The 26795-nt window shown below is 43.1% G+C and overlaps 1 protein-coding gene across 1 annotated transcript in view; it reads right to left on the bottom strand.

Annotated features, from left to right (window-relative positions):
* GMPR (guanosine monophosphate reductase) overlaps positions 1-2775 on the bottom strand; it is a 42317-nt gene extending 39542 nt beyond the window's left edge. The window contains exon 1 of the mRNA XM_059852084.1: positions 2353-2775. Within this exon, the coding sequence (XP_059708067.1) occupies positions 2353-2439 (87 nt within the window). The 5' untranslated portion in view covers positions 2440-2775. The remainder of the gene's footprint in view (positions 1-2352) is intronic.
* Between the last annotated feature and the right edge of the window lie 24020 nt (positions 2776-26795).

Genomic DNA, 26795 nt, shown 5'->3' with positions numbered 1-26795 from the left:
CCTGGTAAATACATTCAGTGCTTTTTCTTGTTTTATGAGAGACAAACAACAGCTACTCAGTTTCACCTTTTCCATTCCACTCCTCACTTTATGGACTTTTAGTATATCCTTCACAGCTGCTTCTTCTCCATACTGAATTATCCTGGTATGTTTAGGTTTTTCCTCATGTGGAAATCAGTCAACTGTTGATCATGCTGGTTGCCATTCTCTCTACCTATTTTAGCAAACTGTGCTGCTCTTGTGGACTTAATTAAATTTTTAAAAATTAAATTAACAACTTCCTACAGGAAACTTGTCTGTTGAACTTGCAATGGACAGAGTGCATGAGCAAGCCCAGCCAATGCAAGAATAGGCTATGTGAGTACCAAGACCACACAGACAGATGATGCTGCTCCCACTCCCAACCTTGCTCTGACCAAATCAAATTCAAGCATCACATTTTCTGATATCTTTTCAAAAAGAGAAAGCAACCATGGAAAATGAAGACAGTAAAAGGAATCAGAAACAAGTACCAACATAGCAAACCTACAGGAAGATCTGCAAACATCCCAAAGTGTCTCTCTAGGAAGCTGACTTAACTCTAGTCACTGTATAAAAAGCTATCCTTGCGCAAAACGAGGCATTCACACCAGAGAAGCAGACGCTTCCTGATATAAACTTCAAAGCAGCAGCTTGCTGGGTAGCAGGCACTGTAGTATGCTGCCTCTGTTCCTCTGCCAGAACTATTTATTTATATTCTTGTTTTGAAGCAGACTGGGGCTGTCCATTTCAGATCTGGCTCTCGCAGACTCTGTTTATCCCTGTTGCCACAGCCTCAGTGATGGTGTCCAATTTCTTAACCTTCATCGGTTTTCACTGACCCCCTCATGACACGCACTTTTCCTCATCTGCAATGTTTTAACAGTTCATCAGAGCCACCCGTTACAACCCTGCCATATCAGCTCATGTTCCTCCTATCGTTTTCCCTTCCCAACAGCCCTTTCCACAGCCTGCACCCTGCTAAATATACAACACACTGCACTTGAAGGAGCCATGTGCCTGCCACTTACTCGGTGGAGCACAGCTCCACCTGTTTGCCAGGCCGGCACAGTGAATTTTAAGGAGAGATCCGTAGGTCCCCAAACAAATGGCTTGAAAGTACCCAGAGGCTTCATGTGCAGTAATTGCACACAATGAGGAGTTACTCGGCTGGGACACTGTTCGTCATAAATTAAAAATTACTTGCTAGAGATCAGCTTTCTGCTGAGTGCGCCTCTCACACCTTATGATGGCAAAGAGGTTTTGCTTAGCTGCTGCCCTCAAAATCCCTAGCCGTAGGCCTATAGTAAACACAGCCCCCCTGTTTCACTTTCCCTTTCTACCTCAGTCTCTCTCTCTTACACCTCCATGTCCCCTGAAGAAAATCTTAATCCTCTTTTCATCCTCCAACACAACATAATTCCTTCTTTAGTCAAACTAAATCCTTTGTTAACCTTGGGGTTATGCGGGGTAAACGAGAAGGCACCTTCGATCCTGAGGCAGCCATCTTTTTTTGTGGATGCAATCGATCCTTACAGGATTGATTTCCCGGGGTCTTTCCCGATCGCTGATGAGAGAGAACCACAGAACTGTTCCGGCTAACAGTGGCCAGCAGGCACACAGAGCCCCAGGGGACTCCAGGGCTCTACACACGCTGGTGACACGGGGGTGAAACCCAAGAGAGAGTGAAATTCACCCACTGCCCCAAGGTTTGATGTGACTTCCCTCAGTACCCCCTCTGACGGGGCATCCTGCGCTCTGAGAAGCGCTCCCCAGCGTCTTCGCGGGTTTTTATTACAATTTTTTTTTTTTTTTTTTAAGAGTACATCAGTTCCTTCGTACCAGCACCGCCCACAGCCCCCGAGGCTGAGGGCAACGCTGCCTGTAAAGTGTCACCACCGGCTTCTGCCGGCCCAAGCTGCGGGGCGGGTAACCGGACACCCTGTCCCGCAGCGCTGCTGGTTCGCCGCCACCGCCCCCTCCGACAGCGGAGGTCAGGCCCCGCTCAGCACCGCAGAGGCACCTGTTAGGAGCAAGCAATTCCCCACTGCCCCCTTATATTTCAGCTTGAGGAGCGAGGGAGGCCAGCGCGACACCGGCCACCCCCGGCTCCCCTGAGGCCGTGGGGGGGACACGCCGCGGACTTCGCAAACCCGGCCCCGTCCTCCCCTCCCGGCAGCAGCGGCATCCCCCCGCCACGCAAAGGGCGTCTCGATCGGGGAGGGCATTGCTGGCTAGACCGGGGAATAAAAATAAAGCGGGGGGGAAGGCGGGTTAAGGAAGTTAAGCGTTGAGAAGGGGGAGGGAAAGCATGCTGGGTTTGGATGCCCCCACCTCTGCTCTGCTTTTGAGGCTGCTCCTTTTAGGTCTGACCAGGACATCTTTAAAGTCCAGTTTGAGGTCTGCGTCTACACGGGGCATCTCGCTGGGGTGCCGGGGTGCGGGGGCCGGGGTTGTCCTGGCAGCGGAGGCGGCGGCACTGGCGGCCCTGCTGTGCTGACTGCACCGCCCCGCCTGCAGAGCCGAGCCGCGCCGGCCAAAGCCCGCCGGCCGCGCACCGAGCGTATTTATAGGGCGCGGGCACCGGGCCCCATCGCTTTATTAGGCGAGGGCTGTTTTTAGCCGAGCCTCTACCCCGTCCCCTGCCGCAGCCACCCGCGCCTCTCCGCCGGGCAGTGTGCGGTGGGGGCAGACGGGGACGCGTCGCCCGTCCGCAACCGCCCCGTGCGGGGCGAGGCGCCGGCGGCACCGCGGCGGCTTTAAGGGCAAAGCAAGGGCAGAGGAAATGGCGCCTCCATGTGACTGAGCGGGCCCCGCCGCCGCTGGTACCGGGTGCGGGAGCCCGGCCGTGCCGGGCGGCCGCTGCGGGGCTGAACGGACATCTTGGCCTGACTCCCTCTACCTTCCACCGCCCCGAGCGGGCGTTTGTGGCGTTCCCCAACGCTGTTAGGACTGTTGCAGCGCGGCCAAAAATGCTGTCCGTCCAGCCAAATAAAAAAAAACAGCACTTGGTGTAGCTGGGCTGTCGTGGGAATCCCACTTGCCGGGGTGCTCCGCTCCGAGCCCAAACCCGGCCCCGTCCCTGCCCGGCCTATGGTAATCCTGAGGCAGAGCTGGGCTCGCCATGGCACTGCAGAGCACAGCAGAGAGCCAGAGTGTGGTTTTGGCGTTAGAGACGTTGAGAAATGTGCAGCTGGTTGGTCATAGGAGAGTGGTCAGAGCACCAGCCACCTGCAGCTGCCTCAGGAATTTCCTACTTCACTGCACTTAGAGAAGCAACAGGGAGGTTTTGTGTTTGGTTGGGGATTTTTGGTTTGAGTTTTTGTTGGTTTTTTTTTTTTTTGGGGGGGGGGGATTGGGATTTGGTTTTTTCCCCCCCAGCGTACAGTAGCCTGATTTGTGACTATTTCCTCCAATTTCAGTGGTGCTAGCTGCAGTTTAACACACAAGTAAAAAGCCCCTTAGAGCAGCAGGATTGCACAAGCTGAGTCCATCTACATCTGCTGCCAAAGGGATCAATGCAGGGTTACCAGATACTGCATGAGATGACTTCCACAGGAGTCTTAAGCCTTAAAGTCTATTTACATATGAAGTCAGTGGGTTGTAAGATTTGGACTTTGGAAGACACATGAGCTAAGCATTTTTAGTGACTGGCAACTGAAGCCTGGGACACTTAGACACATTGCAGGAGGAGGTAGTACTCCTTTTATCTAAAAGTTGCATACGTCTGGTCAACACCCTGCCTCCCCCAGATCTCTTTTACACCTCTTTGCCTGAATGTCCCAGATGACCCAGTATGACCAAGCGTGAGCCCAGGGTTTTATACAGAAGGCAGAGCATTTGAATGTTTGCAGTTTAGATTGTCCGGGTGGAGATGCCTTGAATCTGGGACTTTGGAACTCCAGATGATGTTCCAGGAGAGCCTTTCTGTTGTGGATATTTCCCATGAACATATTCAGGAAAAATGACTCTACAATTTGTTTGATCTGCATAACAGAGGTCATTTATTTGGTGTTTTCTCCACAATATAAAGGAACTACTAAAACATATTTTTCAGAGAGACATATGTGCCACTATTTACTGTTAAGTAATAAGAGTGCTGATGAGAATAGGTCCTGTGGAAGTAGCATGTCTGTAGGAGAGGACTGAGAATGGAAAAAAACAAATGCAATCTGTCTGTGCCTGGCACCAGGTCTTCCATTTGCTCTCATGGCAGGCATGTGATGCTGAGAAGAAAGAAAGAAGCCACTGCATTGCACTGTGAATTCAAAAGGTCAGCACTGTTTTGAAGAGTAGGAGATAGGGGCTAGCAGTGATATGTGTAAGCCACAGAAAATGCATGTCTGATGCTGTTTACAATTTCTAGTATTTTAGTCTCCACTCACAGAGCTCGCAGTGCTATTTTCCTGCAGATCACAGTATCTGATAATATCCATTAATTCCCGATGTACACATACCAACAGACTAGTTAGGTGTCTCAGATCAGCTTCAGTGTTTTTTGAAGTTTACGAAGTTTGAATTTCTCTAGTTTCTTACTTCAATATATATTTTCTGTAACCAAAATTATGTTTTCTTGATAAACCACCTCTGTTTTTTTCATTTTCCTTTCTGAAGTAGGATACTAGAAGGGACATGATCATAATCACACTAATCATAGCCAGAAATGAAGATCACCTCTTATGTATCTTTGTTATCCCTCTTTATATTACTGCCAAACACCTGCCGTAATTGATCCCATATTATCTCTTCCTGCTATGGAAAAAAAAACCTGTTCATCCAGGCCGGATACAGTTTAGTCTTCAAGTGCAAATGAGCCATCACTGATTTCAAATTTAGGATATGTAAGTGATTTGTTACTTTCCTTCAGAGGTCTTTTTTTCTCTACTTCATTGTTTTATAGTTATATTTAAAAGCATATGGAACAATGAACTCAGAAGGGAACTACTCAGCCACTGTAACTGCAAAGACCAATGCCAATGTAGATTTGTAGGTCTTCTAAAAGTTTTCTAAACTTGGTGTTTTTGAGAAGAGGAAAAAGTGATCATTGTAATAAAAAGTGATCATTATAATGCAAATAGTAACTACTGTGTCTAAAGCCTCTTATCAGCTAAGATTGTTGAGCTTGTGGTTTTTCTCCTGCTATTGTAAATACTGCTGTATGTAATAGTATAAATTACTTCACAAATCTGACCTGGTAACGAAGGATGTGGAAGAGGCTGAGGTACACATTGGCATCTCCACCTTGGTCTTCCTGCTAAGATTTATCTCAGTATTCCCAGGTCCCTGGGACTCATCAGAAAATCAGGAGTGGTGAAGACACCCTCATTAGAGCAGGATCAGATTGGGAAGGCAAGTCCTGAGGACTAGAAAAAGCAAATATCAGTCCTGTCTTTGAGAAGAGTGAGAAGGAAGGAAGATCTGGGCTAGTCAGCTTCACTTCAGTGCCTGAGAAGGTAGTGGAGCAAATAATCCTGCAAATCATTTTCAAATGAATGAAGGACAAGAAAGACTAAAGCTAGTTGGCATGAATTGATAATAAAATCATGCTCATCTCACTTTCTAAGTTGTTGGAGTGGATGAGGAAAAAGCAATGGATCTTGTTTATTTTTACTTAGGCTTTTGACAGACTTCAAGTAACATTTTTGAGGCAAACTGATGAGGTGTGGACTGGCTAAGAGGACATTGAAGTGGATTGAAAACTGACTGAACTTGGGGCTCAAAGGGCTATGATTGGTGACATTAAGTAGAGCTGGAGGCCAGCTATTTGTGGTGCACCAGGTTAATTGTATACGGCATTAAAAACACTTCTTTTTATCAATGCCTTGTATTTTTCTTATTTAAATAAGAACACTTCTTCAGTAACTCCTCGGTACTGAAAGAAGCATTCAGTGACAACCTGAAAGTATGAGCACTCATGAGCACCTGAAACACCTCTAGGGTGAATGCTTAATGATGTTGTCATTATTTGTCAAGAGAAATTGTGGTCACAGCAGATACACAGCTAACACAACTGAAAGCACATGCTGACTTCCTTCCTGTGGTTCCTAGGAAAATACTATAGCCTCATGTAGCTCCATACAGACAGCCTGTAACATAATTAGCATGCCTGTTTAAGGAGTGTGGTGAGCACTAGTGAAAGCATTGCTCAGCTGGCAAGTGCTCCCACAAACTGTGTGTCACAACTTCCCAGCAAAATCCCATATCTGGAAAGAATAACATGCTGCAGGACATGTGTGATGAAGATCTTTCACTCTTAAGGAGAAACAGTACATTTGAGGAAAGAACCTTGTTTTTCTTATGAGAAATGTAAATCCCTTTTATTTTTCTGTTTGAGTTCAGGCCTTGTCTATGCTGAATAGCATTTCCCAGTGGATGGATCAAGAAACATAACTCAGCAAACCCTGCAAATGCAAGCAGATTTCCTTTTGTAGGGGAGATAAGGGTGTTTCTCTGAACTATCAGTATTATTACAGCATCTACATTAAGGCTCTTGCTGACCTTGATAGCCACCAGAAATGGGAGGAGTGGGGCTGACACCTTTGCCTTTTTTAAGTGTGCCAAGCAGATTTCAACTACATGCATGGAGATCACTTGTTACAAAGAAACTTGTATGCCATAAGTATTTTCATTTAAATTCAAAGGTCTTAGAGGAAAAAATAATCTTAGTTGCTAATCAACAGCTAAATCCCGGGCCCATACTGAAGTCAGTAGGACAACTTCTCATTCAAGGTACAGTTTACTTAGGAGTAAGTGACAATATCCATTCCCATTTGATTTCTTCAGGTTTCAAATGTTAATTGTAAGTAATCACAGCAATCTATAATTAATGCAACTCTGACCTTCCTTGGCTTATGAAATATGCTTAGAAAGAGTCTGTCTGTGCTGATAAGTGGACCACGCCAATCTGTCCCTGCAAGGCAAGAGACAGAGTGTGGCTCACACTAAGCCATTTAGAGGCCATATGTGAGCTTCAAGGGGTCTCATTCAAACTGCATATTGGAAACAGTTTGATGCCATTCCCTGAACTGTCCTCAGACTACCTGGAGAAGTGGTAGCTGTCCAGGTTGTTCAGGGAAGTGTGATTATAATTAAAGAGTGTGGACTATTGCATTGTAGAGCTTGTAGCTAGGTCCATCCAATAGTTTGGTTTACTATTGGATTTTACTGGCATGGAAGTGGTTTGTAGATTTTTTTTTTAATGTTTAAAACTTGTTGTATACTATCCATTATGAGCTGATACTTCTGTTCATTACAGAACTACAGTTCTACATACTGTAAAAGGCAGTGAGATTCTCTTTGTGGAAATATTAACTCTTCTCACAGGATGTGACAGGTATTGTGTTGCTGCTACATAGCTTTACAGAAGGAGCCATCCTCTCCTCGGCAGTGCCCGCTGGTGGAACAAGAGATATGGTCATGAGCTGAAACACAAGAAATTCTATCTGAGCATTAGAAACCACTTTTTCTTCCTGTGAGGGAAGACTACATGATCTTGAGAGGTCCCTACCAACCTCAGCCACTCTGTGATTCAGTGGTTCCATACATTATTATGTCATTGCTGAACATCTTCCTCTGCACAATCTCAAGGGCCTTTAAAAAATCTGATAATTACATGGTTTATTTGGTGGTCATTTGATAGTCAAATTAGTTAATCTCATTTACATAAGGAAAAGGCATGGAGAGAAACATTTAAGGATGAAGCAAAGTCCTATTCAAATTACACACTGATAACTCTGATTGTGATTTTGTACTGGCTTTATAGCAGTAAAAGCCACTGACCTCAGTGCACCTATGCCTACTTAATAGCATTGCTGGGAGAAATAGGCTGGAGAGTAAACTCATGAGAGACAAATGTTGATTTTGCATTAATGCCACTGCTGCGAGAAGTAGGCTGAGCCCATGTTTTTGCATCTGTTTTCCTTTAAAGTTGTCATACAGCCTGGCTACTTGGCTTCACTACCTCAGATTGAGGAGGTGAAGGTCTTTTGTCTTGGCTGGACGTAGGCTGATTTACCAAGCTTTTCCAAAATATACTAGAACAAACAGCAATCCCAGTGAGGTAGCAAAACTGCCTTAGTAAATAATTGCATTTACAAATAAGTAAACAAAAGCAAGAATGCATAATTGCAGAAGGATTAGAGCATTGAAGAACTCAGCAAAAATAAATTTCTGGTGTTGCCTGTATACCAGCTGATGATTTTTTTTGCTAGCAAATCACCTACTGTCATACAGCACATAAGAATTTCACCTTGCTACAAGCCAGACTCCGCTGGGGCTGGCCATACTCCTACTTCTATCTGTGTTTGCACTCCAGCTTGGAAACAAGCTTGCACCTGAACTTCACCCATTACTTCTAGCCCAGAAACTCCCAAGAAGCCATTGTCAATTCCACCTGCTCATGTGAATAGAGGGAACTACCAAATTCAAGAAGAAATTTTGCATAAATGTTTCACCAGCAGCTGATTTTACAGTATGCAGCAGAGCAGTCACAGCACCACTGAGGCAGTGCAAATACTAATATTGCTGTTTGCCTCTTTATTTTTAATGTAATACCTCGATCAGTGTGCTGCTTTCTTCATATAAATCTGTTGCACATGGAATTAGTGCTGTTGTAGGCTTATCCCCAAGTTTGTGTTACTCAGGACCAAGGTGCTTAACACAGAAAAAAAAAAATATCTACTTTCCTTGCACTTAACACCATTGATTTGCTCAGTCTCTTGAGTATTAGTCAGACTAAGGTTCTGAAAGTCCATTTCATGCTTATGGAGAGGGGTCAGGACATTGTCTGTTCTAATCCTGCCAGTTGTGGGTTTTTTTGGCTTGCTGCCCAAAGTCTGTTTGAATAAGCACACTGTCATTGCTGTATGAAATAAATTAAAAGCACAACATTAATTTTAAAAGCCCCCACCCATTCTATAACCAAACAGGATTTTCTTCATTTTCAAGGCTTTCCTTGACATTTTTATGTTGGGTGGAAATGTTGCTACAAATTTTAAGCTGGAGAAATGCTTCTGAACTGTGAACATCTGGTAATGAATAGCTTTCAAATCTAATTTAATCTTTGGAAAAACTAAACGACTTTGCTGCCCTACTGCACCATCTACAGGCAGGAAAAAACCATGTTCATGATACAAAATATTTTAACTGTTTCTAGCATTTTCTTTAATCATTGCAATTAATACATAAACCTGTAATTTTTCTTTTTTCGTCTTAATTAGTATGAGAGTTTTATGCCTTTTGTGTGTAAAATGACATGTCACACAACTCTAAATACCTTGTACTCTTGGGCTGGGGAGCTTTGCCTCTGCAAACCTTGCGTTAATTTGGATCTTATCATGGGGATGTAGAAAACAAGATTGGCTTGGTCCTTTATTGCAGTTTAGGCATTTAATAGGATGTAGATAAAAGCTGTTGCGTTTATCAGCTGTCACACATTTTTTTCATAAAGACACCTACATATGGATTATGATTAACATCAACTCGGTTGTCACCACTATGCCTTTTTTACCCATGATTCCTCACTGGCTAGAGTTAAAGATATTCTTAAAATGACCTAGAAAATGCTGCTTCCCTTTCCCACAGCAAATAAAACCCTGCTAAATATTCTCGTATATCATTATGATAAAACGGGAGGGGAAAATTTAATGCCTGAGCTTGTAAAATATGCTCTAGTTTTGCAAGGCTGTTTAAAAAGTGAATATTATTAGCATGTGAGGCAACAGTAGCTGCACATCTGTAGCTGCTGTTAGCTTAAAACTAACATGGTTTGGGTACTCATGTTCTTTAAGTAATCAAATGGGAAAAATACGATGTGGAACTGATCGATCAAATCTCATGAACTGCCCTCCTCATTTTAGGAAGAAAGCAGACCTTTTTTAGTTGTTTTCACCTTCCTGGAAATACATGTGTTTAAAGAATTATTATCCAAATGAAAAAACATCCTTAGTAGTGGTAAATAGATATATGCATCCTGTCAATAAAATTTGAAGGAATTTAAGTGATTTTGTTTTGGCAGTAGAACAAGGGGCTAGACTCAAGATCACTTACCTGCTTGGATTTTAATCTCATATGTAGTGCCTCTGCTGGAAAATCTGTGGAGCAAGAACATTATTTGGTGCTGGATATGCAGCACCCAGAGGCAGTAAGGCATGGATCCTGATTAAGTCATTTTTCATTTGTATAATGAAGACTTTCGAAAATACTGTCTGCTTTTAGTCTGTTCTTCCACCTCTTTGCCTAGAAAATTATTATTTTGCATTTTGATTTGTGCCTACCTCTCTCTTTTTCCCTAAGCTGCTGTGTAGCAATGCTGGTTTCTGATGTTAAAGGGAGTTGACATGTTTCACCCCATCGTCCATATTCAGCAGAAGTCACTTCCATGTGTGGTTTGTGGAGTGCTTTGGGATCCTTCAGGATGAAAGGTGTGATACAAATATTAGATACTGTTCATTCCCTTTTTTTCTGCAGCACACACAGTACTAATAACTTTTCCTTTCATCTTGAGCTCCCCTGACTAAATTGTCAAACATCTCAGTAATACCATGAACATTTGCTTCAGGCACAGTCATAATCAGTTCTGTTAGCTCCATTCTTACAAAAGGATGGCTATTCTTCAGGCACACAGTTGACTCTCCTACTACCAAATACCTCTTCTTATCGTCCTCGGTAGCTTCTCTTACAATTCCTCGAGAGCTTCCTTGCTTTGGTCTTATCCTCCAGATCTCATTCAGGTCTCATTTCCCATGTCAATTCACCGCCAGTACATTGCTAAGTCTGTGCTGATCCTGTATCATGAGCAAATAGGACCAACACAGGGATAGTTCTTTGGACTCCCTCCCTTCCTTCCCATCCACCCATCCCCTGTATTTAGATGGCAAAGGCTCTATCCTCTTTAGGCAGATCACTGTGAGGAAATCAATAATCAGCTCCTCCAAGCTACCTAAGCAGCACCTCATTCTCTTCTCAGAGAGAAGCAGAACACTGCCGCTTTTCTGAGCCCTTCTGCCCAGCTCTGTGGGAAAGGGAATAATTAGCCTCGTTAAACTACAGGGCCAGCAGCCCCTTGCATTCCCTGCCCTCCCCTCACTTGACCCCGGTGTTTTAGAGCTGCGGCAGTCCCTGGGTAAATAGAGCTGAGCAGGCGGCCGCTCCCAGCTGTGCCCACATTGCCACTCCCTGCTCCTTCTCTGGTGCTGCCCTGACACCACCCAAGGCTGCACAATTGGCCCTTGAGAGCTCTGATGGTGAAAGCAGAACGTGGAGGAGCACTTCCTCACACTCCCTCCTTTTCATTCCTCATTATTTTAGCTCAATTAATTTACTTTCATGTTCCTGAGCCCTCTTGCATTCAACTGCAGGCTGCTGCAGGCTACTTTTCCTGCTGACACCCTGCTGTCAAGTGGTAGGTAATGTATTACTCCCCAGAGCAAGAACTTGTCAAGAAAATTTATGACCTGCAGTGTCCCTTTTGGGTCAGGCAAACAAGTCTTGTGGAGTTTGTTATGGTTTGTGGGGCTATGCTGTCGGAAAATATAGGAATAAATAAATGTTCAGATTTCTGATCTTTGAAAATTATTCACTTGAATCACTGTGTCCAGTTTAGTAAAAAGACATTTTTGTTTACTTCTTATTACTTTCCCAAGCAACCATTTGGGCTGCAGTGTAACAGGCTGGTACATATCATGGCACACAATCTAGCTTCCCTCACTTCCCTAAGTGTAAATTGGGACTACATCCACAGGAGCCAGTGGTGGTGTCATCATATAAAACTCATGTGTGTATGATCAAAGGAGTCCTTGTTTTTCTTTCCCCACAGCTCATAACAGAGCTTGGAAATACAGAACCATTTTGATATTTAAAAACCATTTGATATTTAATCAGAACAGAAGCTTGGCATATGAAGAACATAGGCATATAGCTGAGCTGAGCTTTGGGAGACATTAAAAATGAATTATGCTGATAAAGAACAGCTGTATTCTTACATCAGAAACCACAGGGACAAATAATTAATTTGCATTCATTAATTTCCCAATTCTTTCCTGGCAAAAAGTCCAGAAATGCTTAGACTACAGATCTAATTGCCATCAAGTGGGTGTATGTATTAAGAGACTGTATCAATTATTGGGCCATCAAGTGTCTTTATGAAAGCCAATTTCTGCTCCTGCAATGTTAAGATCTCTGCTCACCTCCAAACACACTGAGTCTTTTTTGTTGCCTACTAGCAAGAAGTCTGGAGAAAAGGTGATGAAATGATGATGATCATTTTTTTATTTAATAAGTTTAAAGTTTTCTTTTTTAATAAGTCTGTTTCTGAATCTTGGCTGAGCGGAGCTGCCACAGCTGTGAGGTGGAAGAGGGAAGCAGGATACAATGTTAATTCCCTCTTGAAAGTCAGCACTATGGGGGCACAGCATGTTTGTCTTCCATGCCATTCCAGACTATGAAAAATAGCCATCCCTAGGTTTAAATGTTGTGGCTTATGTGTGGTTTAAATAAAATAAATAAATCAAACCAATTGATCAGATAAATGTGGGAGTTGAGTTGAGTGGCAGAAGAGAAAGGTACTGGAGGAATGGTGGGATTTGTACCCAGTTTTTTGAAGGGATGACAGAGACTGCCTACCATGCTGGAGAAGGACACTGTGCCCTTGCTGCCATGAGGAGTGCACACTGGAGGACAGGAAAAAGGCCAGGTCACACTCAGCTGCCCCTGGCTTCCAATGAGCAATCCCATACAACAGCCCCTTCCAGGAGGGGGCTTGCCACTGTCTTCTCTGTCCAGCAGTGGTCTGTAACAGGATGTGTAGTGGTGGGCTTGTCTGGAGGGAAAATACATACAAAGCTTTGTCTAGCTTGTCTATGCTTCTGGTAGAGTCTTGCATCTATGCCTCTGATAGAGAAAGATGGGGACATACACAGAGTACATATTTTAAAAAGCTCTACATCACAAACACCAAGCCTACAGACTGAGGAAATTTTTAGGAACTGATAGATATTCAAAGGATAGATTGGGACTCCTGAGAAATACAGGATAAACCTCAGCTAGTGTAGCTCTTCTGAAAGATATATACCTTATATTTATAATTTATTGAGTGCCTTTGAATGAGTCAAATTTTATTTCAGTGGCAGGCAAATCAGAAATCTTGGCATTGTTTTCTGTCATGAAGCAATCTTGACAAGTATATATGGCTGGTACTTAAAAATTCCTACTGTGTCGTTGAAACATTTCCAGGCATCATTTAATCAGGTGAAGGAGATCTTAGCTCACTCCTTGTTCTCATTTAGTTTTGCCAATTATAGCTTGTCTAGAATTTTGTCTCCTCTTACTTGCAAACGTCTCTTCAATTCTTGCTAATTTCTGCAGCTAGACTAAATGATTAAACCCAGCCTTTCTGGGTTTACTGTCAGCCACAGTATCTGCTCTCTGTCTGTGCACCATGCTGGCCATGCTGGCAATCACTGTGAGCTCCTCAGGCTGGCTGGATGTAGGTCTGGAACTTTGTTTCGCATGGGCTGAGAGGGTTTGGGAGGTAGGGGTGCACAGACCCCTACTCATGGGCAGAGGACTCATGTGGCCCAGGGAGCACCAAACCAGAAAGCCACCTTTACAGGGCAAAGCTGAGAGCTGGCCTTTGTGTTTGGCCTTGCCTTGTGGCCAGTGCTTGAATGTATTTCATAGAATCATGGCATCATTTATGTTGGAAAAGATCTTTAGAATCATTCAGACCAACCATTAAGCCCGGCACTAAACCATGTCCCCAAGTGCCACGTCTGCACATCTTTGAAATACTTCCAGGGATGGTGTCTCACCCATTTCACTGGGCAGCCTGTTTCTTGACAACCCTTTCCACAAAGAATTTTTTTTCAGGTAATATCCTTCCTAAACGTCCCCTGGCGCAACTCAAGGCCATTTCCGAGGGATTCCCGCTGGACAGTGGTGATACCGCATCTTCCATGTTATGTTTGGGTGTGGTTTGTTTTTTTAGGTGTTTGTTGGGGGTTTTTCCCGATTAATACAGAATGTTAGCAGCGCAGAGGGAAGCGATGTATTCCCGAACCCCCGCGCCCCGCCGTTCGGCGCGGTGGATGCGGTGCCCGGGTTGGTGGCGGTGCCGGCGCAGCCTGCAGAGGGCGCTGCACCCCCGCCCTGTGCCCGCGGCCGCCGTTCCCTTTTCCCGACGGGGAAAATAAACATTTACACCGTGTGGCGTCTCGGAGCTTCTTTTATTCCAGCCTGCTGCCGACGGAGGAAGTCACCCAATCCACTCTCATCTGTTTGGCTGAATAACATGCAGTTCATTTGCGTGGCATGTGATTACAAGGTTCTAGAGGACACTAATTAGGAAGAAAATCTGGGGAGAGAATAGGGATTAGAGAGTATTCGTCAGGCAGATGCCTGTCAGGCAGCAGAATAATAATAATTAATCGTGATTAACAATACGTTCTGTGTCAGTAGTGCATCTTATCTGAGGACTCTACAAGCGTTTTGTGTTTAATCTCTGCAGCTCCTTCTGAGGGGAATAGACATGATAAAATATTTAGAACTGAATTTGCAAATGGCATTTCTGAAATGAGACCCCTAAGGCAGTTGTATACAAGCGCCAAGATAAAGTGCCTGGTTTTGAGATGAGCTGAGCATCTGCAAAGCCCAGAGTTGGTGTGCTAGAGTTACCTCAGATGTCTCTCGGCACAGACAGCATGAGTACCCCCTTTTTCCTTGGTGAAGGACAACATTTCAAGTCATGAAATGCAGGCTCTGCTGGGAAATACAAGTGTGACCTTGTGGCCTTGCCTGGATTTACTGTTCATCTCTACTGTTTGCATGCAAGCATGCAGTCTGCAGGGAAGCAGCGTGATCATACATGCAGGGCCAAGTTCTTGTGAGTAACCTGTGCACAGGCTGGGCATGTGCAAGGCCAGGCACGCCACAGGCCAGTTCACCTGCAAATACTCCAGCTTCAACTCTTCTAACCCATGGTGTGAGTGCTTTGAATACATCTGGGGCACAGCCAGTAGCGCTGTTTGCAGGACACTGTGTACTCACTTCACCTAAATCAGCTCCCAAATAATTGTACAGGCATTGTCCAAAGCATAAGAAGTGTTCTGGTGAACAAAATGCCAAGTTGCCTTACAAGTCAAACTTCTGAGTCATAACCAAAACAACAGTGCTGAGAAAAAATATCCATCAGTTTTAAGAAGTACATTTTGTTTTTATATCTATGCATTTTTTCAGTGTTTTACGCCTCAGATAGGATCTAAGGATGTGAAATGCAGTTTTTAGATGTATCTGAGAAAGAAACCAAAACAACACACAAAACCCCCTCCTCCCCTAAAAAACCCAGACTGAAACAAAACAAAACAAAACACAAAGCAAAACCAGATTTTGAGCTCACATGTACAATGTCTTGCTGCCACGTATCCCACACACAGATGATTTCTATCATTTTCATACTCAGCAGCCCTGAAAGCAGAAGTATTACAGCCTTGAAGCTCAGACCGCTAACCTCTCCAGGCTCTAGAGAGATACGTGCCATTTCAGGTGCAAAGTGTTTGCTTTGTCCAACTAATAATGTGGTTAAGTCATTTAATTGGATGCTTCTCCACCTCCTGCAGACCTACCAAATTTTTTGCTAAGAAAATTTAACTGAATAAAAGCAAAAAAAATGATGCCACAAATGATTGTTTGCAACACCAGGGTATATAGCCCTTCCTGGCCTGTGTTCAGCCATTTTTGTCCTTTTTTCCTATCACCGTCATAACAAAGAACTGGTATACTCTGTAGGGAGGGAAGGCTAAATTATGCCACGTGATCTCCTAGGTCTGTAGCACAATGGTAGAAATCCTCCATGTTCTGTAACAAATGCAGATTAGTTAGAAAATCCCTCTTCAGAGTTGATACAAGTATGGAAAGAAGAATACATCCAGTGTTGCAGCTCTAGTGCTGTTTAATTGAGATCAAAATTTTTTCCCTCTCTTTATTTTGCTAGTTTTCAAATATTCTATTTCTGCCATGCTGCAGTGCTTTTGAACCAGAATAACACAGACCCCTAGAAAAAGACAGATATAGGACAAAAGGTTAGGTGTCCTGGCAATGGACAAAGCAGCAGGTCATGGATTTGTAATGTCCCTTTTGATTCTCAGACTTGTCACTACCTTGTAAGCCAATGGGCAGTCTTCACAATCCTCCTAGCTGTTCTTTTGAGTTGTCTGGGAATACAGGCAGAGCCTTCTAAACTGGTTACAAGCAGATGCTAGAATTAGTAATAATCACTGCTGTGGAGTTCACTACATTTCCTCTGTCTTGAAAGATAAAATTCTGCTATTCTGTTCAACACAACACACAAAAACGTTATTTGTAGATTTGGCGATGTGGCTGGAGAAGTTTCTGGGGGTGGTGTGAGCCCACTGTGACTTTCCTCCAATGCTCAGCTGGAGATATGTAGCTTAAGCTCCTGCAGAAATCTTTCTTGCATTTTATACAGAAGGGTCTTCTTATTTCCACAGATGCCTTTTCTACCCTATAGGCAATGTCAACTATGCTGTGACTAAATCCACTTAAACTGCAGTTACCCCAGTGCTTCAGAGGACAGTATCACTTGGGGCACAGAGTAAAAGTTCATCCCTTAGGAAAGAGTTTGCCATGATTTTGCAAGGCACAGCGGTAACCTGGTAACCGACATATCCATTTCTGTTACATTTTCTAGGTCAGCGTGAATCCTTCTTAAGGGAGAAAATTTAACCAGGCAAGTTGAGAGGACTGTAACTGCTCTGTGCTCCCCCTTCCCCGGCTGGTTCTGACCCAGGAGAGGCTTTTGTGGCACATGGTGCAGTCAGGGAAATGCAGTCTCCATCCCCTCCTCATCATCTCAGGATGCTTTGCTATTGACAGCAAAGCTAACAATGGTTCTGGTTCCAAGGATCCCATCCCTGGCATACCACTGAACAAATGCAGAATGAAATAAGACAATAAAGCAATTTCAGTCTGAGTCAGGATGTGTCGATGTAAAGGCACAAGGAACCAGTATGAAGACACTGGTCAGAATGAGAGGCAGATTCCAAAGAAATGTGCCAGGCAGAGGGGCAATTCTGGTATACACTCTAGTCTAGCTCTATATTGTGAACATGTGAAGGAATCCATAGTCTTATAAATAGTAAGTGTTCATCCATTACACACATTGAAAGACAGTGACATATATATGAAAACAATACTCTTCCATGTGCTGTGAGCAGCAGCGTCAGTGGTTGACACATGACTCTCTTTTATCCAAGGAGATTCTTACCAGCAAGACAGCAGTGTGTGGCATGTAAATTTGACCCCGCTGCACCCTTTCTTCGGTGTTATCTCTGAAGATACTGTAGGCCACAGTCTTGGCTACTTTCAACATGAAACTCAACATGCCATAAGGAGTAAAAAATGTGCTGGCAAGGGTTACAGACTACAGTGATTTGGGCTGAGGACCAGCAGGGCATGGCATACTGAATAGCATTCGGTCTTGGTTCAGCAGTTTGTGGGCAATGAGCATCTCTCAGCAGGAATAAAACATGAAAAACATAGAACTCATCTACTTCAATTACACAGAGTATTTCTTAGCCCAGAGTTATCAGCAATTAGGCAAATTCTTTTCTCTATTGATGAACTTCTTTTTGACCCTTTGTAGGATACTCTACTTCCTGGTGCCTCAGTTTCCACACAGGGGATAAAAATATTCCTTAAACTTGCAGAGATGTTGTGCTGATTAATTAACGCCCAGCTGCACTTTCCAGGCTCTTGAGATGAAAAGTGCAATGTATGTGTTTCCTTTTAAAACTGTATTTTACTATCTTGCTGAAAAAGGCATAATTTGAACCATTGCCAGTGTGGGAGGGAAGAGTTCTCAGCGGACAGAGGAAATCAGTATGAAGCATATCTTGGTTACCCCTCAAACCCTGCACTTCCAGGGCTTGCTCAATGTTCATTGTAAGACCAGAATATCTGCAAAATACCTGCTATCTCTATCTAAGTTTAATCTTGGCTAAATATTATTCAGAGAACAAATTGTGACAGCTGCTGTTCAAACACTGGGCCTTCTGTTGATGTCAGTAGTTGTATGAGAGGGGAATTTGGCTTGCTGTCCCATTTTAATGAGTGCACGAGTGTGTGTATCTCCTGTGTGTAACACTGAGACAGTGTTAAAACGGGTCAGGATTTGGTTTAAATCCCTCAGTCTCTGGGGCCGTCTTATTTCTTGCTGAAGAAATCAGCTCTTCAGCAAAATGTGTGTCACCTCCGCAGAATCAGGGGTGCCATCTGCAGTTAGAAAGCTGGGCTTCACAAAATGATGCCTTTGCTCTCAGTGGCAGTATTGCATCTCCTCGTGAAGCCTCTTGGATCACAGAATCACTAACTGTTCTGACTTGGAAGGGATCCACAAACACTATCAAAGTCCTGGCCTTGCACAGGACAGTCCCAAGAATCACAACATGTGCAGCCATGGATGTGGGCCTTGATTTTCGAAGAGAGGTCCTAGTTTGTTCTGTCAGAGCAACACTGACTGTTTCTCAGGCTGCTGTGCAGGGTAAAATGAGTGTGGGTTTTGGGTTTTTTTAATCCACCTCTGCAACATCCCCAAAACAGTGTGTGGCGGAGAAATAGCTCTACCTATTGGAGGACAGACAGGCTCTAAAGTGAATTTTTAGTTACAGAAAATGTGTGGGTTGAATGAGTAGCTGAGTAACATCTGAGAAGCTATGGAAATCAGAATTTTCCAAGATCCAAGAGGTTTAAATTTTTCAATGGAAAATAACTGTGCCCCATTGTAAAGCTGAATGTTTTTTTGGACTGTGTATAAACCCTTGATTTTGGCAAATAATGGCTGACTGGGAAGCTGGAAGCCGTGTGCTGTGCATGCAGTCTGTAAGCCTTTTGTCATTCTGAATGTTGGTTCAAGTAATCTTTCTTTGACAGCTCATTTGCATCTAAGCTATCCCCAAAGAGTCTGAGAGTTTGGAAATAATAGAGATGACATTTGGGTAAGTGTTTAAAAATGCACAGCAGCAGCATGCTCGAAGGCTTGCATTAACAAGCAGAAACAAATTCTGAAAGTGAGCTACCAAAAAAAAAAAAAAAAGAAGAAGAGAATCTGTCTGAATGAAGTACGTTTCACTGGGAATCTGATGACTAAGTAGGAAGAGTTTTGTGCCAAAACCTGGGAAGGTGAGCGTTACTCACAAGATGGCAGTGCCAGAAAATAAACCAACACCAATGTGGCTTATGGCTAGAATGCAGTATTGAGCACAGCATCCTCCCAACCTCTGTGAAGTACTCCATTGAGAAAATTGCTTGCAAATCAGGCTGAATGGCAATGGAAAAACAGGGCAACAGAATGACTTCAATGAGCCAAAAAAAATTATGTGATTTTAAGTGTTCCTGTCCTCTAGCACAGGCATGGTGCCAGCAAATCTGTTCAAGCAAGCTTTGAGGATTAGGGCGATGCAATTTTGCTAGTTCCCAGGCAGCTGATGTCACGTGCAACTCAGGAGATGTTGCTGGATACCAGTAGGGTGTATCCTGACAGGAAAAGAGATGGTGGCTGCTGTGTTTGGAAGAAAACTGTTTGTGCCGGGATGGGTACATTAAAACTCTTTTTGTGAAGGTAGCTCCATGCAACCAAAGCACACAGAACTGTAGGTTTCAGGAGGCAATAAAGTTCATTAACTGGATTTACCACTGGTTTCCATGATGTGCAAATGTTCTAATTTTCACTCTAATTTTCTAATTTTCACTATTGATGCTGTAATAGTTTGTAAAGACAGCTGAGGGGTTGATTTTACAAACGTATAATAAGAGACAGCATTTGTCTCAAAGCTTGTTAGTCCACATGGGGTGAAACTAGTAAAGAATTGAAGAAATAAAAAAGCAAGATGAGGGGAGGAATTGCCATGAAATAAAAGGACAGATTAGGGCAAAGCCAGAACTATGAATTTCAGCATCATGCCTGTAAAAACTCTGCAGAGTTGCTCAGTGGATATAAACCACAGCAGGACCAGCTTTATATATTCATTTTGCAGAGCATAATTGCCTTCATAAGGGAAGGCAGTGTTAGGCCCTCTGAAGAAAAAGGATGTAAGCACTCAGGAATTTGGCTCTAAAATGGGCATTTTGGGCTCTGGAATGTTACAAAAGTATATTTATTTGCTGTGGAAGGATGGAGATGAAATTCATGGTACAGAGTCAGGACCCAGCTATGAGTACCCAGACCTGATCTGGCTAGGGTTGGTGCAAGGACACAGGATTTGTGTGGTGTTCACTACAGCCTTGACCCAGGGCTCCCTCCTACCCAAACTCCTTCCTGTCGCTGTCTAAACAAAACTCAGCAGAAACTGCTGAGCTCTGGAAATTAGATATAAAGGTCATTGAGTTCAGCCATTCATCCTTGCCTGATTTCCACGTGCTGGAACATACATGGTTTTACCTGAAGCCTTTTTTTGAGCTTTCTTTTCTTCAGTGGCATAAACAGCCAACCTGAAGTCTGAGCTCCTTTGCCCATCGGTGTCATGCTCAGGAGCACACAAAGGCCAGCAACACTCAAATAAATTACCTGCAATGAAAGATCAAAGGCAGTGAGTGAGCTTTGAGTGTTCTCATCTGTTTCAATGAGCAGCCTTAGCACAGCAGAGCTCCCACAGAGTGCCAATGTAGCCTCCTCTGCTTCATTCAGACCTCTCATCCCAAATAGTTCCTGATCAGTATTGTTGGCTTTTAGATCCGGAGGAAACACTTTATTTATAATAGTGTTCTTCAGTAATATAGGAGCAGGAGTGTTTGATACCTGTGCTCCTGCCTGGAAAGGCCACAGGCTCACTCATATCTAGGTGCAGGCAATAAGCCAGCAGGTGAAGCAGTGTGGGCAGTGGGGGATCTTGGGCTTAGCAGGCCTGAGGCCCCAGGCTAACACAGCAACACGGATAAAACCCTTCTGCAAGGTAAATTGCTTTTTTGCAGAGGTCAGTTAGCCATTAGGGGGCCTTTGTACAGAGAATCTCTAATAAATAACTCAGAAGGGAACAAGATTTTCTCTGTGGTGAGAAAGATGGAGATTTTGAGAATTTATCTGCTTCCTCTTATTCTTGAACAGAATCTCAGAGCTCTTTGTGCATTACCTGCCCTCTTCCTCTGTTTCCCAGCTAGGCACTTTCCCGTCTTTCAAAAAGGGCTGCGTGGGGAAACAGCCAGGTGAGGGATCAACTACTTGGACACTTAGGGAGCCAGCTGAACAAACACTGGTTTTGACAGCTGGTGTTTCCAGAAACACAAACTTTTCATGTTCAAAAATTTCTGAATTCCCATGGGAAATAAAATAAATAAGAGCCTACCTCAGAAAAAAATCAAAATATCCTGCTCACCCAACTGCTATTCTGGAATGGAATACAAGTAAAAATGTGATGAAAGGCTCAGACAAAACAGTCATTTAAAAGAGAGTTTCTTGTTAAACCAACAAATATTTTTAAAACACCAGCAGGGTCCATTCAAGGAGAAAGCAGCTGATTATTGATAGATTTTATCAATTTTATCAACAGAGGTTGTAAACAATCTCAAAGCCAAAGGATTTGTTAAGTGAAAACTGTGTTTGTCTACTAAAGCTAAAATTATTTTCTACTCTTTGTTTCTGTCTTTTTCATCTTTTCAACAGGGGTTTGAGAATTTTTGGGTTAAATATGCATGGAAGTCTTTAGGATTGGAATTTTTGGGAAGATTTCTGCTGAACCCAACCCATTTCAGAGTATGACGAGCTGTAGTGAGAACAAAGAAAAAAGTAAACAGGAGAGGACAAAAGACCTGCTCCTCCCCATAGAAACCTCTGCTCGGAAATACAGATAGAAATTGCTGGAAAGTTCGGAGGCACTCCTGGGTTTTATCTTGAAATGGAGTGTTGAAGAAATATTTATTTTCCCTGACTTGGGTCAGGGAATAAGAAGTGAGTGAAATGACTCATAATATCCTAGACCTGCTAAATAAAACTTGTTTGAAATGACAGCCCACTGGAGAGCACAGTGTCTCTTGAATCAGTTTAGAGCCTCAGTGTATAAATTCTGTGATCACAGAAAATGCCTTAAAAGGCTTTTTCGTTTTCTTAGCACCTCAGCTCCTATGGATTCTGGACCCTCCCAAACAGAAGAAAGTAGGTGACTTGCTTGTTCTTCTGGACTAATGTGAGAAGCAGACTATAGCTTTATTTTAAGAAGGTGGGTGTGGATGTGCCTCTTTGGTCCACATCTTATCTGAGAAAATACCTCCATTGTTTGGGAACAGGTGACTGTAAGATGCTGTGATGGGTTTTGCAGAGGAAGGGAATATTCCACTCACTTATCTCTAATTCTAGCCCTAACTCCCTCTAGAGCAAGCACTTCTCACTAACAGGCTGCAGACTAAAACACTATGAAATTCACAAAATCCATTAATAGTCATTAAGTACAAAGGGCTCTGGAGAGATTCTTGAATGCTGTACTACTAGGATAATTGCTGTATTTTTTCTAGATTTGATTCCTTCAGGCTTCTCCACAATATTTCCAAATCACCCATGTCACAGATTTTATCTAGGGAGCATAAAGACACCTCCAAAGTGCACAGTCCTTTCTCAGAGTCCTTTTTTGTGTTATTTCCTCTTGTTTCACATAGGTTGAACAATGCGGTCACATTCATGGTTAGTAAGTACAGTGAAATTCCTTATCTGTGGCTGCATCTACAGTTGCACTTTGATTTAGTAGAGTAATATAGTGTCAAAATGAACCCTCTGCTCATTCTCATTTCTGGTCCACAAAATGGCTTGGCACATAGATCTAGGCTCTGAAAGAAACTGCACCAAAAGCTGTGCTCCAGATTGGCATCACACATGCCCCAGCTCTCAGTGAGGCTCTGGACCTACGACCCGTCCATCAGAGAGCTTCAAACCACTTGCCTGAGGGTAATCAGATGGCACCCTGCATTAAACCAGATGAATTCAAGCTCTAGATGGAACTTGTGCAAAAGACAGAAGGGAAAAAAGCAGCCTAGACTGCCAAGTGAAGTCAATAGAAATGGTACAGATCACTCTCTTCCCTGGAGATACTTGCTGTGTGTCAGTCTTGCTGACTGACTGATTCCCTCTTTCTCTATGGCATTTGAGAGCCAAAAATAAATTAGGGATTTGTTATAAATAAATTAGCAGTTAGCACTGTTAGTGCTATGCAGGGAGGCCTGTAAAATCTGGGCTAGAGGCCCTGGAAATGAGGCTGCTGAAGAGAGAGACCTGGTCAGCCACGACCTTGCCTTCACAGAGCACTGATGCCAACTTTGCTTGGGCAGAATTCTGGGGAATTAAGAGGTCAGTTTAACTTGAACTCTGATGCCTGACAGGAGCAAAGGTGCCTGACTGTGTCCCTGCCTTCTTATCTGTCAATGAACCATGATTTTGCCACCTCTTCACCTACCTGCTTTGCAGTCTAAACTATTTGGTAAGGGTAGCTCCAACATTGAGGAACAGGCTGAGCACAAGCAACTCCTATTTGTTCTTACTTTGCCTGTGTTAAGCATTGGGTTTCTCTTGGAAAAGCATTTATTGGTTTGTGTCTTGCACATGCTGCATTCCTCAAATACTTTATAGGGCCAGGGCACTCCTCATGAGCTGGGCAGTGTACTGGGTGTGCTACAGATCCTCAGTGTTTCTCTAACTCTGCAGTAGGAGATTGGGCGATTTATTTGCTATCTTAGCTGCTTTTATATGCTATATGATTTCTCTATGCTTCCTGCATCACAGCTTCTCCTCATTGTGTCTTCCTGTCATTATTCTGAGCACAGACAACACTGAGAAGGCACATTGTGCACACTGGTGACACATCAGGCCAAGTGGTCACAGTGAGCTGGTTTCTGCAGCTGACAGCTAGAGGTAGGATACATCATGTTGAGCTGGTTCTGATTTACCACCTAAAGAAACTGATTGTAGCTAGTCCATATGGGATGGCATGAATTTTGAGCCAGATCTCTGGACCTGTAGCAAAAGTCTGGGTGACAACACCAGCAGGCCCTGCCATGGGTTTAGAATCAGCCCAGATTGCATAAATCCTTAAAATAGCAAATTTCTGTAAATTGTCTTTCTTCCTCCATTTGTTGTTAGTTTCTTAAGGAAATGTCTAAAAGGGCTCACTTTTTAATGCCGTCAAAGCATCCAAGTATCTTTCAGGGTAGTCTCATTTTAAGCCTCTTCTCTTTGTTCCCAGAAGAAAGTGAGTATGACTTCAGACCCTCAGGTCTTGTTTCGTTCTCATGAGATGACAACCATCCATCAGGGCTTGGGATGCTGGCGTTGTGATGGATTTTCTGCTGCAAACTGGTTCCGTAGGTAAGATCACTGTGCTGGAATACTGTCCATTAAAAACAGACTCCAAGAAAAGGACAAAAACCATGGCTATATTTTTTTCTGATCTGATTTCGCTACAATACTTAATTATAGTGAAATGATTATCCAGCATGAATAATTATTATGGTCTTATTTGCCTTTCTGCTGTATGAAAAAATGTGAAATATTTAAGAACAGTGTAGTCACAGTCCACTGGAAACAATTACGATGGCAGAAGAACCTGAGATGGAACATAAAATGTCTTTGACTTTTTTCTTCCTTTTTTCCTGTCCTTTTAGGTTTCCTTTACATGGTTTTGCTGACAGCAATAACTCACATTTTTCCTAGATAACTTTTGTTCTGAATTTTGTAAGATTTTTTTAGCCATACTTCAAGGCTGATGATAAGATGAATTACTCAAGGCATCCCATTGTTCTGCAGTTCATATCAACCTCATGATTAAATTATTTGACATGGATACACTCTTTGCACATTTATACACTATTTTTTCTATATATAAACCAAATGGGAATCAAAATAACAAAATAACAAATAAGAAAACAGACAATGTGAGTACATTGTCAGGCAAAGTAGGCCACTAGGCTTCTACTAACAAGGATTATTGATATATTTATTAAAATAATCCTGCATTTCCATCTCAATGTGCACTTGATTTGAATGTCATAAATAAACAATCAGTTCTTGATTTTTGCAATGCTAAGCATAAAATTAGAGCACAGAGAAGCCAGCCCACACAAAAGCCTCTGGCTTTTCACAGAATCATGGAATTCTAGAACGGCTTGGGTTGGAAGGGAACTTAAAAACCATCTCATTCCAACTCCCTGTTATGTGCAGGGACATCTTCCACTAGCCCAGGTTGCTGAGAGCCCCATCCGACCTGGCCTTGAACACTTCCAGGGATGGGGCACCCACAGCTTCTCTGGGCAACCTGCTCCAGTGCCTCACCACCCGCACAGCAAAGAATTTCGTCCAAACATCCAATCTAAATCTCTCCTCTTTTAATTTAAAACCATTTCCCCTTATTCTATCACTCCTTGTCCATGTAAATATTGCTGCCTCTCTTTTATAAGCTTCCTCCAAGTAATGGAAAGCTGATTGAGTCCTTTTTGCTGACTGAGTCCTTTTGGCTGAGCCCTTTTGCCTGAGCTTAGGTTTGTCTGAGGTGCTGTTGGTGGGCAGAGATCTGTAAGTGTTGCATTCAGACCAGTTTCAGGTAGTCAACCTAAACAGTGGATCTCATTTCCTAAGAGAAGAAAATGGGGTTATTACTAATTGCTTTCTGACTGATAAACCAAACTCAATTCTTAGGTTAGGCTTTTCATAGGGACGTCTTTAAACTCACATGGTTCATGTGAGCTCTGTCTGTCACATCCAGGCAGGAGCACAGCAATCAGGAAAAGTTTGAGTATTGTTTTTCATCTGCAGACTCTGGGAAAAAAAAAAAAAAAAAAGAGAATATTACAATATTGGCATATCCAGGTAAATTTATCACATAAGAAACTAAAATCCTTACTTTTGATATGCTGTACTATCCATGGTCAGCCACCTAATAAGTATGGTCTGGGTTCAGCCAGAAGCCAGCAGAAATTCTCTTTCAGCGTAAGTGGAAAGGACTTGCATCTTCACATTAGGAACCCACTGGTTCTCCTCAGGCATCCATGACTGGTGGTGCAGCTGTATCTGCAGATAGGCTGTGGCCATGGGATGGTTCTGCAGATCCGTTTCATGGTGGAGACGAAATGTAAAGAGGCAGCATGACAGGTTTCCAGATGGTGCTGCTTCTTCGCTGAGCAAGAGACTCCATAGGCTATACATGACTGTTGGCTTCTTCCAAAAATAAAGCTGGTCATTAACATGATTCCCTTCTATTTTGTTGATGTTATTAAACTGAGAAATAAATCAAGTGTTTGTGGGTACATAGGAAGGAAGGCACATAAAAGAAAAAACAGAAACCCAGAAAGAGGCAAACCCAGACAACACATGGCATGAAAGCACTTGCAGAATTAGGTTGTGTGTCTCTGCAGTGTTTTTATTTATTTTTCACCCTGCCATAATATGTGGGAAAATATCATAATGTGCTGATACACTGGAGGGACAGAGTGGGCTTCTGTTCCTGTTCCTTGAGGGACTTTAGTTTATTGAGACTGCCTTTAATTACTGGGATTGAAATTATAATCAAAGAAGGGCTTGAATAGGGATGTTGATATTTCTTGTGTCCACAGAAGTGAGAAAAATACCTCAGGCCAAGGTTGTTTCCCCAGAGATCTTGCAGTTGGCAATGCCTATATTTAATTACAACTTCAAATTCATGGTAATAGAAAACTGTTTATCCTCTGCCCTTAGACTCTTAGATGTCATGCTCATCCAACTGCTGCTCTTTTCCAACTCCCTGATGGAACTGCAGCGA

Source organism: Haemorhous mexicanus, chromosome 1, assembly GCF_027477595.1.
Source record: "Haemorhous mexicanus isolate bHaeMex1 chromosome 1, bHaeMex1.pri, whole genome shotgun sequence".
Taxonomy (NCBI): Eukaryota; Metazoa; Chordata; class Aves; order Passeriformes; family Fringillidae; genus Haemorhous; species Haemorhous mexicanus.
The sequence above is the reverse complement of the archived record's forward strand: the minus strand, read 5'-3'. Positions and strand labels throughout refer to the sequence as shown.